Genomic DNA, 12,500 nt, shown 5'->3' on the forward strand with positions numbered 1-12,500 from the left:
CATCATCTCGCACCGCAGATGCAGCCGGAAGTTGATCTCGACCGGTGTGTTGATGATGCAGTTGATGAAGATCATCGTATTGCTGATCAGCTCGTGGTTCCGGTCCTTCTCCACGAACAACCCGTCCACGATCGGTCGAAACCGTTCCGAAACATTTCGCGACATAGAAGCTGCATTCGTGATCGCTCGTAAAACCTTCTCGTAACCATTGCGCTCCTTGATTAAGGAGACCGCCGATAGCAGCTTCACCGCTTCGCACATCGTCTGTGGGGTACTGGCGTCGATGCACTGCGCGACGAGCATTATGGCCGGATGCTGATCGGGCGTCAGGATTACGTTCAGACCCCAAGAGTTGTTCATGATCGCCTTCAGGCACCGTAGGCACTCGTACTCGATCTTCTGAAACCGCCGGTTGGAGCCTTTGCAGAAGCGCAACAGCGTCACGATCTCGTCGATGCCATCCTCGCCGAAATCCTTGATCCAGCTGATGGGATTACTGGTCAGTGCCACTCGCAAGCTTTCCACACAGGCCAGTATCTTGGCGCTACGACTCGCATATTCTCCTTCGCGTAGATAGTGGACATAATCGGACGGTTTCTCGAAGCGTGAGTTCGCACGATGTTCGCTGGAGGTTTTGCCTGGCAGGAGGAAACAAACGAAATGTGTGAGGATTGTGGCGTGATGTGTACGTCGAAGACTTGGGATGGAAAAAAATGACCATAAGAAACAATATTGATAAACAAGGAAGGTGCGAAGGAACTAAGATCAGTGATCTGTAATCATGAACAAGTGCGTAATGAAGTGTGTATTAACTCGTCCAGGAACACTTCATCTAGGAGTCCCTTATTTCATTCGATCATACGGATCCTATCCGTTCGCACTTCGATCATAAGTGAAGGGGGGTAGTTAATCATTTCAACATACATCGCCTGCAGCCCCACCAGAACGTAAACCGAGGAGCGTAAATGGAGCACAGAATGACCCCCATTTGGTGGCCACACATTCTCAAAAACTCTTATTCCTTCACTTACGCGATCAGCGGTGTACCGTCGGTCGTACCCCGGTTGGAATAAACAGTCGGTATTTTGAGAAACCATTAGTGGATCGTTAATTATAGCACGATGGTGTCATCGTCATCGGTTGGCAATAGTGAGTGATCCGTTCTACCGGTCCGTGTTCGAATGCATTTCGATTATTTCCGACAAAACTGCTTGCCATTGGACTCGTCTTGCGCTCGGGAGATTGCTCGTGCACGCATCTTCGTTCTAGATGGCTAAGAAAGCTATGGAGACCAGTCGCGGAAGCGTTTGTGGTCGTGAGGCTATGCGCGGCCTGCTGGGATGAGATGATGTAATGCACACTAAGACGCGCATTCAGCCAAGAAGGAGGAAGGGGGTTGCTTCGTCTTCCAGAACCGCAGACTGGTTGACCTTGACGATGGAGAAGACGAGAAAGTGCCGGCGTGGCACGATAAGCGGTGAGCGAAGCGTTAAGAAGTATAGAACGCTAGCGCAAACCATCCATCGGCAGCAACACGTGGCGGTCACGCAAAGAGAGCGCGCGAGCGATGCAGACGCGATCATCGATTAGCTTCGCGTACCGTCTTCTTGCTAGAATGAACAGCTGATGTCGGGGTGTGCGAGCGAGCGAGACGTGCCAAGGTTGCTATGATGAGTTATCTTAAATGCACCACCCGAGCGAGAGATCGTTGTTTTCGAAGAGATCGAGTAAGCATGGTAAGGTGGTGGTGTGCAGCTCAGCCACACTGACGCGTGTTTATCCGATGCTAATGAGAGCACGTGGCACAGCCACTGTCTCTGGTCGGGGGATGTGCGCGACCGCAAGAGCAGCAGCCAAGAAGGTAGCTCCTATATGACTTTACGGCGTTGCGCATTCGATTGCACCAGCCATAAGGAGGCACGTTCGCAGTGTGCCTGTATTAGCATCTGTATTAGCTTGATGCATAACCTGAGCAACAAAATTGAAGCATGTTTATGGGGACATTATATTTCTTCTACCAAACACCTTTGAAAAATACGTCTCCAACGATATAGCTAGCATTAGCTTCAATGGCGGTAAGGTTAGACTATAATCCTTCCAAGAACCAAACCTACAAGTCGACAAGTCGCGAAGGATTACTGCGTCTGGTAATCCAATGAACGGGAGCGATAAATTATCTTTCGTACAACCCAAACCACCCTCTGTTTGGCCTCGGGGACATAGTGTGTCAACGGTTCAAGCGAACTGCTAACCTTCGTTCCTTGACCAACGCCAACACATGGATACACACACACATCACCATTGAATGGTCGTATCATCAAGGCATCAGAACGAAATGTCCCGTGTGATTCGCGAAAACGACGACGACGACGACGATGATCATGACCAATCACTTACATCGAGAGGGTGCGAAGGTGAGGATAGCGAGGTGGTAAAGACACAAAAAAAAAACCACCCCGTTCTGCTGTGGTACGGGTACGGTATGCGGCTTATAAGGAAGGTGATGGCCGTGAGTCAACAAGCTCAAACGTGTGGATTCTTCACTGCTACGGTGATATCACTCCTCGTGTCTGTCGTCTCGTTCCCCGTTCTCTTTCTTATCGAGCTCAACCTCGCTTTATGGCGCGCGGATAGGGAACGTAATGGGACGTCATCAATGTAGGGTTAGTGTCGTTTGTCGTCATCAAGGACTTGGATTTCAACGCGGGCTGTGGCATTGTGTTGTGTAGTTTGGTTCTCAATTCTACAAAGTTCTGAAATGGACGGATTCCAGATGCATAAAGATTGCCGCGTTTACTGGTTGATAATCCTTGATAACCAAATCACATTTTCAATGTAGATTCTGGATAGCACCTTTCGAGAAAAGATGGAAAATGCACTTAAAACTCAGCAGAACGTCAGTTAAAAGAGAAGGCCACAAGCACTAAGGCGTAAGGATGGCCGATTCGCTTGGCTGGTGAAGATGCATTTTCTCAACCCCTTTCATTTACAACCCATCAGCCGACAGACGCATAACATTTAAGCATCCGCTGGAATGAGCCGGAAAACAGAGAAAAAAGGGGAAATAACGGATGTAGGGAGAGAAAGAGAGACGGCGTGAGAGGGGCAGGGCACCACCTGTTGCTCGCCTGCGTAGTATTATTCTCGTGCGATGGGTAACCAAGGCAACGCACCACACACAGCACGCACATTCCGCAGGTCTGCGATAGAAATTCCATAGTAAACATTGCCTAATTTATGTTCCTTCAATCCCACCTCCCCATAAACCCTCTGTCCGTCTTCTCGTTCGCTCTGGCGGCTTCATCACCGATTGCAGTTGCGTGTTGGGGAAGAAAAAATCGGAAATTAATAACTGCTAGTCTTCGTTCGCTGGTTTTAGGACACGAACGATAACGAAACATTTCGCGATAAGACGGAACAACGCACACATGGGTACGTTATGAAAAACGCGGACACAGCAACGGGCAGAATTGCTGATAGGGTTCCAACCAGCAGAGTAAACGAATGCTGATGCCGATGTGTATGCGTGTGTTGCCCCATCGTTGTTGTCTTATCGCGCATTGAATGTGCAAACGGAACCACCATTACCGGAGGAGGAGTTTGCAGTGCCCGAACATTCTGGCGCATTAATCTCGCGCGAAATAGCAGCCCATCATCATAGGGGCGCGTCCTCGAGAAGTGGCTTATGCTGTTTACTAAATTCTACTGTCGCGAAACTAAATTCTCCAACCACCATCGTCACCATCATCATCGCTTTATTCCTCCAGCACCCCGATTGAGGTCGTTTGTTTGCAGAGGGCTGGGAGTTACCGACTTGATAAGCTTCTGAGAGGACCAGAGGAATGTGATACATCATTGTGTCGTCGGCCAGTCGGTCGACTGAACGATGAGGACATTGTTATTTCCATTTTTGGCTTTCGTTACGGTGCGCTCGAATTACGCCGTTTTGAAGCCGCAGGACACGAGCGCTAAAAATACCTTCTTCGCGAAAAGATGATCTTCTCCACGCGCTGACACGTCTTGGATGATCTTATTTTTACCCTCCAAGATCGGCGGGTGGCAAAACCTTTCTCCGCGCACGGAGGAAGGTCCCCGGTACTACCGAGTAGCTCCAACGACATCGATTACACTCGACTGTTGCGCTCGATGTTTGACCGAACGACGATGCGTTTGTGGGTCAGAAAGCGAGCGAAAGGGGTGAGCGCGCGGTTCCGTTCCGTCCGCGCTGTATCGCCCTTGTAGTAAACATTCTGTCCCGCACTGCGCGGGGCGTCTTCTCCTCTCAAGGCAGCGCATCTCGACACAGGGCGTATGGCCGTGAACTGCGCTTCAACGAACAACACAACAAGACATTCCAGTAATCGCTATTTGAGGATTTTTCGATTGACCAGTAGGCTTTGCCATTGCTGTGGGCGACCGATTTTGATAACTTCTTCGCCAAAACCACTATCTCCAGCAACTCATCCCTCGCTCAACGTAGCCCCCCTCCTTTCACCTTCTCGGGCGCTGGTGACGACTTGGATTCGATCCGCCGTCTTTGTTACGCCGTGAGCGGATGTGACTGGTTTCTTTCCCCCTTTTTTTGGTATTGGTGCGTGAGGTGGTGTCGCCACTTCTCTCTCTTCACTTTGCCTTGCTGGAGCCCGTCCAGGGCCGTTCTTCTTCGCGAAAAATAAAAACCTTATGTACCTTTCAGGTGCATGTTGATCATGGTGCGCTTCTCCTCCAGCGGTTTGTCCAGCAGCGGATCGCGCTTGTCCTTCGGAATGTTCATGTCGTCGAGAATCTCCAGAAATAGTTGATCAATCTCGGCCTCGCTCATTTTGCGGTCGTTGCTCAACTCGCCCAGCAGCGAAAGATCGGCTCCCGCCGAAAGTGGTCGCCCGCCGTTAAAGCTGCTGTAGCTGCCGTGGCCACTGCCGCCGCCGCCACCACCAATTCCCCCGCTACCGAAACTGCCCGTTCCGTTCGAGCCATGACCGTAGCTGCTGCCACTGCCACCGTGCCGACCGCCTTTCTTGTGAGCCTGGCGCCCGAGCAGCGTATCGAGGAAGCCACCCGATTTCGCGCGATCGTGTTTCGACATTTTCCATGCACTTGCCCCGCCCGCCTCGACTGGAATCCACTTTTCACCGTTGTAAGCCGATTTTACGGTACGCACTCGCTTACACTAAACACAAACAACGCTCGTTTAAAAGTACAAAAATCAAAAATAATTCACGCACAACTCGCAGCGCTGACATCATTTTCTTCTTCTTCTTCTTCTTCTACTTTTTCTTGAACTCGCGGAATGTCAAACGTTCGCGTTGCTTAAGCACCGCATCCACGTTCATGCACGGAGTTGGAATCCAAGTCGGAGAGCAAAACGGAACGTTAGTGCCGCAGATCTGGGCGGATCCGAGGATTTCGAGCTCAACCGAAAATTTACGCTATTATTTACGCGCCCACCCGTTTTAGTTGGCAAGCAACACTGCCAAAGTGTTGCCAAACTTCAGCCAGGTCGAACCAAGGTGGCAGTGTTGCGAGATTGCAGTAGTCAGAATCCTTGTTTTTCTTTTTGCTGTCATTCCGTCTTTTTCTTCTTTTTCTTATTCGAAATCTTCGTCGACGGTGCGGAAAGGTGCGTGATTTTCCACCCGCTGATAAAATTTTCAATTTCATCAGTTTTCCCTAATATTGCCCAATATTAGTCTGCCAACTGCTTGGTCCTCGTTTAAAAACACGATCCTCCATCTTTTTCCTTTCAGTGCATTTAAGTGAGCAAAAGTATGGCACAGAGCAAGCTGAACGATCTGGCCGGAAAATTCGGGAAGGGCGGACCTCCCGGATTGACCATCGGGCTGAAGGTGTTGGCCGCAGTCGGTGCCGCGGCGTACGGCATCAAAAACTCCATGTACACCGGTAAGCAACGGCGGGGAAATGCTAGCGTTACCGCCGGTGATCCTGGCCGATTTACAAGAATGATGCAACCTAACCTCTCTTACATGGATCCGGGTGCCATGCAATATTTGCACTGTAAATAGCACGAAACAATCACTTTTTTTTTGTAACTTCCTCGAAGATGAATCATATTTCTTCGTTCTGAGTGCAGTCTGAAATTTTGCACATTCTTTTGATCGAACTAATCTTGGACGGGGCGCTGTTTCCAAGAGGCCAACACTTGTGTTACATAACATACAGCGTTCTTCATGGAGTCCGGTTCGGCGGTTTTTATGATTTCTATGCCTACGTTAACGAATGTTTAACTATTCTGTTCTTTCAGTTGAGGGTGGCCATCGTGCAATCATATTCAACCGTATCGGCGGTGTGGGCGACGATGTGTTCGCCGAAGGACTGCACTTCCGTGTACCGTGGTTCCAGTATCCGATTATCTATGATATCCGGTCGCGGCCACGCAAAATTTCCTCTCCGACTGGTTCGAAGGATTTGCAGATGGTGAACATTTCACTCCGCGTTCTGTCGCGACCGGACGCCCGCAAACTGCCCACCATGTACCGGCAGCTGGGTCTAGATTACGATGAAAAAGTGTTGCCCTCGATTTGTAACGAGGTGCTGAAGAGTGTCGTAGCAAAGTTTAATGCCTCGCAGATGATCACGCAGCGACAGCAGGTTTCCCTGTTGATTCGCCGCGAGCTCGTAGAGCGGGCGGCCGATTTCAACATCATTCTCGACGATGTGTCGCTGACGGAGTTGAGCTTCGGCAAGGAGTACACGGCGGCCGTCGAAAGCAAACAGGTCGCACAACAGGAGGCCCAGCGGGCGGCCTTCTTGGTCGAGCGTGCGAAGCAGGAGCGACAGCAAAAAATCGTCCAGGCAGAGGGTGAAGCCGAGGCTGCGAAAATGTTGGGTCTTGCCGTGGGTGAGAACCCTGGTTATTTGAAGCTGCGAAAGATTCGTGCCGCACAGACCATTGCTAGAACGGTATGTGGTGATGTTCGTGGTGGAGTAGTCACAGTTTTATTAATCTTACCCCCTTTTCGATTTCGACAGATGGCCAACGCTCAGAATCGTGTCTACCTCTCTGCGGACAGTCTTATGCTGAACATCCAGGACGACACCTTCGATGATATGTCGAAGCGAGTTTCAAGTAAGAACTGACAGTCTCTATCGTCTTCGCTTACGGAGGCACCACTAATCCCGATTGAGCATTCATCATTACCAACTAACACTCCATCCAACGAAGAGGGCATTCTGTTTGGAATAGGGTTTCCTTCGACCCCTACGCCGAGATTTCCCTTTCATGGGAATGCAAATTCTGTTTCGTAGACTGTGTGTCAGGGAATGTATTTTTTTACTTTAAATAAGAATTTGTAAAGTATTTCCATGTGTTGGCATACGCTCTACAATAGTACGAGCGGTTTTGGTGCTTATCGATTTTTGAAAACTCAAATCATGCCATTGATGCTACGTTCAAAGCATCCTATTGGTAGCAGATAGTAACTGGTGCTAGTGTTTCAACCAAATAGTAGATTGAATAAAACAATGTTTACTTGTGATTGTCGTAGAGTCAAAACCATAATGTCCAGTCGATTGCTATTCTTTAATTTCAATTATCCTTTCGAACTGATTATCTACTGTAAAAATGATAAGATGCCTTTTCAGCACAAGCATCGACCATCCCCAACTAATGCTTCGTTCTATTTGCTTCATTTTGTAGGGAAATAAGCGCTCGATCGACCGGTGGAATGATAAGATTACCTAGAATCGATAGCGCCGATCGTATGTCCGCATACTAAGAACAAATAATCTGCCAGCATAGTTCAGCTTTGCCCACGAGTGAGCGAACACAAATTGAACCTAGAATATAAAAATCCAAGATACCCGCAGGAGCAAGTGCACCGATCCCATCCAAGCATACTTTGTTACCTCCTTCCCCCCAGACAACCCGCAACGCAACGGTAGCTACGATCATTACCAAAATCGCGAGATGGATTATGTGAAGTGATCTTGTTTATTGATCGTTATCGAGACGTTGCGCGTGTGTCAATTTGTGCCACGACTCCTTTCGCCAGTGCAAAAATAAGATCCAATAGAAGGAACTGATGAATCTTGTAAAGAGAACGTGTCTTTTCGCGGATAAGTTTCTGTTCGTAAAGTGATGCATCGCTCGTGCTCTTACAAAAGTTGAACAATCGCAAAACACAGTGCGGATAGCGGAAGGTGGCGTTTTGTTTAGTTATTAGTCTCTAAGAAAATGCATTTTGTGGGCGAATAAAGAAGAATCGTATGGTTTTGGTTCAATTCCCGGCCCAAAGCGTTCCTCAACAATTGAGGTGGCGTCTGAAACAAACATAGATTGTTGTGTACATCTTCCGTTGAGCGTTGTTTGGGTGAAAGAAAGTCCTTCATATCATCTGTGGCTAACTCTTTTAAAGGATTGGGCACAGGCTATCGGAGGAACTAGTGGTCACCTCATCTTTGCTTCATTTTATGTAATTTTGGTTCGACTGTCCCGGATCTCGATTATAATGTTTTCTGTTTTCATATCTCATTTTTTCATCCATATCCTTTCGGCAAATGTTTAGATGAAAAACCACATGGTGACGGTTGGTTCTCTTCGAGTGCATCATCGTCCGCTGTTTCTTCCGCAGAGAAGTCTCAAGATGTTAAAACTTCCACAAAACGTCCTTCCATTCACCAGCCAGAGCATGATGAGAGTTTGATCAAAATAATTGCCGAAGAAACGGTCGATAGGCTGAAGGGCAACGTGCTGTAAGGTGGACCACCACCATCCGAAGAGCAACAAGTTCTTTCGAAAGCATACATCGCATTTAATCGCCAGTTAGTTATGATGCTTTTCATAATGTTTTATTGTATGGTTTACCAGCTATAGACTTAGTGGTTGTTTTGGGACCCTGCCACAGGTCCACTTTTAATAGCAACATACATTCACGTTTCAGGAGGACGATGAAGGGATGGCGTACAAGATTTGTAAAATCCGTTAATGTACTGGTAGCTCGGTTATTTGCGCTATCCGATAAAGATGTAGAAAACATTTTTCTTTGACTATTTGCTTTTGCATTGAGAAATATTTACTGTGTTTTGGGCTGACAGTCACGTTGAAAGCAGAGTGTTCGGTATAATGAATTTTTGAGTAGCTCCTTAACGTTAAGCTTCAATCTCCCGTTCCGAAACAGTCTGTCTGGCAGTGTTGGGTGTAGATGAGCACCTGAGAGGCTCAATTCCTGATTTTATTATTGAAGTTGCTAGCGTCGCAAACCTCATCCTGCTATAGAATAGAATGATGATCAAATGACAATCGCCGATCGTCGCCATCCTGTGACATTGAATCATGGCTTTCTAGTTCAGTTTGTTGCATATTGGACCACAAGGATCGTCGTTCACTACGCTACACTAACAATTTCACACTATAATTCGGTCGACTCGATTAATCCAAATTAAACTAATTTGATAACGGAAAAGAAAGTAAAAGTCCCGATGTTAAGATGATCATCGTATGGAAATGGAGATGAATTAGTATGAACACGAAGAGAAACGAGAGAATTCCCCTGTACACAACATCCGGGGCATATGTGGTGCGATTTTGTTGCATAAGCAGAGCGTAGGAGATGCATTTGAAGTGCATTCTTAATCATAGATTTTATCACAGTGTATTTTTCTAGATTGAAGAAAAGGCATAAGAGATTGCAAACAAATCGTGAACGATAGAAGACAGACAGTGAAGTGGAAGGATTCCACGAATGAAGAAACCTCTCCAAAAGACAGTTCAAAAATGGTTGGAATGACGCCAGAATAGTGAAATCAAGAAGGAAATCTTACAAATATGCAACGAAGTCAGGAAACAGAGAGGTAGATGTTTGGAGAGTCATATGCGACAAAAGTAAACTACTAACAAATTGAACGAAAACAAGTCTTACGAAAACTAAATGCAACACATTTCCGCGAATGAACAACAACGAGATAAACGGCTCACACTGCTACTTAGCGATCTCTACATACGTGCGCATTCCTTTGAATCCTTGAAGAAAACCACGCTACACAAAATGTGGAGTAAGATTATGCGCTAATTCTGCAACGCTCACGACGCTCATAAGTCTTACGGTGTCTCCCTTGGCCGGTGACCACTATTTAGGCGATCGGGAGCATTCGATGATAATATCTGAATTCGAATTATACTTCCATGGGTTTTAGGCTAGCTAGCTGTTGTCAATTTGATATCTAGAGTATGGTTACTTCCTGTTTCCTGCACCGCGCGATCTTATGGTTGGAGATTTTCGACGAATACTTTTGCTATGCTGAAGCTTCGGGCTGTGGCTTCGGTGGTTGTTGGCGGTGGTGAAGGCTAATCGGTAGGTTAATACGGCTACGGTTACAGATGTTGATTATCTAGAAAGCGGCTCGCTGTTTTGTGGGAGGATTGTAAGCGCTCCGGAATATCTTGATCAAGAGGGTAGTCTCAGGTTGGTCCTCTGCTGCATATCGCGGTTCTACCGTGCATGGTTTTCTACGGCTGAGTAGGCTGTGGCGAGCTGGTTGCTGTAGCGCCGGCTGCTGTATCACTAGCTGTGGACAGTGGTCAAATACTGGTTTGTAGTAGGCCACGCTCAAGATTGAAACATTCCAGCACCGAGGCCCCGATTGAGCTGCGCCGTGTAAGCATCGACGTGACGATGGTCCACTTGTTGAGTTTCGGTTCATAGCGTTCAACCGAGTTCAACGACGATGATCCATCATTGCCACCTAGTGCGTACAGTGAACCGTTGGCTTCGACGACCTCGTGAGTGGATCTGCAAAACAGTAATAGGAGCGAGACTTAGATAGAGCATCTGCAAGTGGTTTACATGATGCTTCATACCTTCTCGAGTGCATCGCACTAATCGGTTCCCAGGCGTTGGTGCGAAGATTGAATCGTTCGCCTGTCTGCATACACATCGTACCATCGCTTCCACCGATGCAGTACAGATACCCGTCTAGTGCCGCCACTCCGCAGCTACTCCTTCGTGACGTCATACTCGGCACCGATGTCCAGCTGCCCACGCGCGGATCAAACCGCTCCACCGACGATTGATAGTTGCTGGAATCGAATCCACCGAGCGAGTAGATGCAGTTGTCCAGTACCGCTACCCGGCAGTACCGTCTTCTAGTGCTCATCGCGGGACATGATGTCCACACCCCGGTCAAGGGATCATACCGTTCCACGCTACTGAGACAGGATGCTCCATCATAACCACCGCACACGTACAACAGTCCGTCGAAGGCGCACGTCCCGAGACAGGAGCGTTTCGTACCCATCGGTGTGATATTGATCCACTCGTTGGTCAGGGGATTGTAGCATTCGGCCGTTGCTAGATCATTCTCACCATCGTACCCACCGACCACGTACAGCAGCTTCCGTAACGATGTGACACCGGCCCTCGAGCGACGCGAAATCATTGGCGAAATCGTCATCCATGCATTCGTTTTGGGATTGTAGCATTCGCACTCGTTGTGGATGGCGAACAAGCTTCCGCCACCGACGGCAAAGATATACGAACGCATTCCTTCCGGACGTCGCTCGAGGGTTCGCTGGCTGACGAGGGAACTGCGCTGTTCCGGCAGCAAATGGTACTTCATTGCCTCGAGCAATAGCTCCTTACAGTGTGGATCCTCGCGGACGAGCGCTTCCGTTTCGACGCAGTTCATGAGAAACTCACGGTTGACCAGTGGCAACCGAACGTGCGACATCAGCTCCGATATGTGCTTCTTGCGCTCGATCAGATCATGCTTTACCCAGTTCAGCACGGCCACGAACACTTTCTCCTCCGAGCAAATGTTGAGCTGGCTGTTTGAAATCAGATCTTGTACCTAGAGCACAGGAAGTAACAGGACGATGAACGTACAGTGAAAGGTAAGTTAATAAGTCGAGTTTCCACCATTCCAGTTCCAGGTATCACCATAATCAAATACATGAGTTTCTGGTGTTGAGTATCGATTCATCAGAGAGAGCGAAATTGGATTGATTTTTCGAATCTACCATGGCCCTTGTAGACGATATGGAGCAACAACACAGCGATTGATTGCATTTCCGCTCGGTGGTGTCCTCGCTTCAATGATCCAACATGTTTGCTGGATTAAAACGAATTCGATTCCCGCAACCCGGTTGTCAGTATCGTGCGATGGTCGAAGCGATTTATATGTTCACCTTTGAATACGGGACCTATCGAATCGCAGTTTAATCCTGAAAATGGAACGCACCTGGTTGTCGACTCCTATTCCCACTTTCCCATTCCACACAACACCACGGCATGCAAACACGCGGTGGCCGGTTGCAACCATTGTATCGGATCAATTAGAAGTTATCGGCGGAGCAAACATTCCGACGTGGTATTGATAGAAGTGATTGGTTTCCAATTACAAATCGTGTCTAGGCACCATCGTATGGCGTATCTGTTGCCTGAAGCCCTTCTAGTATTGTGCTGTACAATGTAATTTATGCCAATGATTCGATTTCGGTTCGCCAGTTCATGACTTGGTCAACATGCCTGGAGAGAAACGGACGA

General features: G+C 48.0%; 3 protein-coding genes across 6 annotated transcripts in view; 1 reads left to right on the plus strand and 2 right to left on the minus strand.

Annotated features, from left to right (window-relative positions):
- Nucleotides 1–5,275, minus strand: part of LOC125950637 (protein diaphanous) — an 8,503-nt gene extending 3,228 nt beyond the window's left edge. The window contains exons 1-2 of the mRNA XM_049678805.1: nucleotides 4,690–5,275; nucleotides 1–638 (exon numbers count right to left, since the gene is read on the minus strand). The exon at nucleotides 1–638 is cut by the window's left edge and continues 3,228 nt beyond it. Of these exons, the coding sequence (XP_049534762.1) occupies nucleotides 1–638; nucleotides 4,690–5,086 (1,035 nt within the window). The 5' untranslated portion in view covers nucleotides 5,087–5,275. The remainder of the gene's footprint in view (nucleotides 639–4,689) is intronic.
- A 286-nt stretch (nucleotides 5,276–5,561) lies between these two features.
- Nucleotides 5,562–9,030, plus strand: LOC125951513 (prohibitin-2). Of its 2 annotated transcripts, none has more exons than XM_049680391.1 (5): nucleotides 5,562–5,620; nucleotides 5,748–5,901; nucleotides 6,263–6,921; nucleotides 6,991–7,087; nucleotides 8,526–9,030. In XM_049680391.1, exons 2-5 carry the CDS (start codon nucleotides 5,769–5,771, stop codon nucleotides 8,714–8,716), a joined length of 1,080 nt encoding a protein of 359 aa, XP_049536348.1. In that variant the 5' UTR covers nucleotides 5,562–5,620; nucleotides 5,748–5,768; the 3' UTR covers nucleotides 8,717–9,030. The 2 variants fall into 2 exon arrangements, with proteins under 2 accessions (XP_049536348.1, XP_049536349.1); XM_049680392.1 differs by lacking the exon at nucleotides 8,526–9,030 and adding an exon at nucleotides 7,658–8,241.
- Nucleotides 9,031–10,062: 1,032 nt separating this feature from the next.
- LOC125951511 (kelch-like protein 17) overlaps nucleotides 10,063–12,500 on the minus strand; it is a 19,477-nt gene continuing 17,039 nt past the window's right edge. For all 3 annotated transcript variants that reach the window (XM_049680388.1, XM_049680386.1, XM_049680389.1), the window contains exons 8-9: nucleotides 10,817–11,805; nucleotides 10,063–10,748 (exon numbers count right to left, since the gene is read on the minus strand). In XM_049680388.1, the coding sequence (XP_049536345.1) occupies nucleotides 10,538–10,748; nucleotides 10,817–11,805 (1,200 nt within the window). In that variant the 3' untranslated portion in view covers nucleotides 10,063–10,537. The remainder of the gene's footprint in view (nucleotides 10,749–10,816; nucleotides 11,806–12,500) is intronic.

The sequence above is a fragment of the Anopheles darlingi genome, chromosome 2 (genome assembly GCF_943734745.1).
Source record: "Anopheles darlingi chromosome 2, idAnoDarlMG_H_01, whole genome shotgun sequence".
Classification (NCBI taxonomy): Eukaryota; Metazoa; Arthropoda; class Insecta; order Diptera; family Culicidae; genus Anopheles; species Anopheles darlingi.

What these genes read in the sequence shown, in the direction of transcription:
- LOC125951513 (XM_049680391.1), top strand. Translation starts at nt 5,769, where the DNA reads ATGGCACAGAGCAAGCTGAACGATCTGGCCGGAAAATTCGGGAAGGGC. An exon ending in CACAGACCATTGCTAGAACG is followed by an intron (nt 6,922 to 6,990) that starts GTATGTGGTGAT and finishes CGATTTCGACAG; the next exon opens with ATGGCCAACGCTCAGAATCG. An exon ending in TATGTCGAAGCGAGTTTCAA is followed by an intron (nt 7,088 to 8,525) that starts GTAAGAACTGAC and finishes GCAAATGTTTAG; the next exon opens with ATGAAAAACCACATGGTGAC.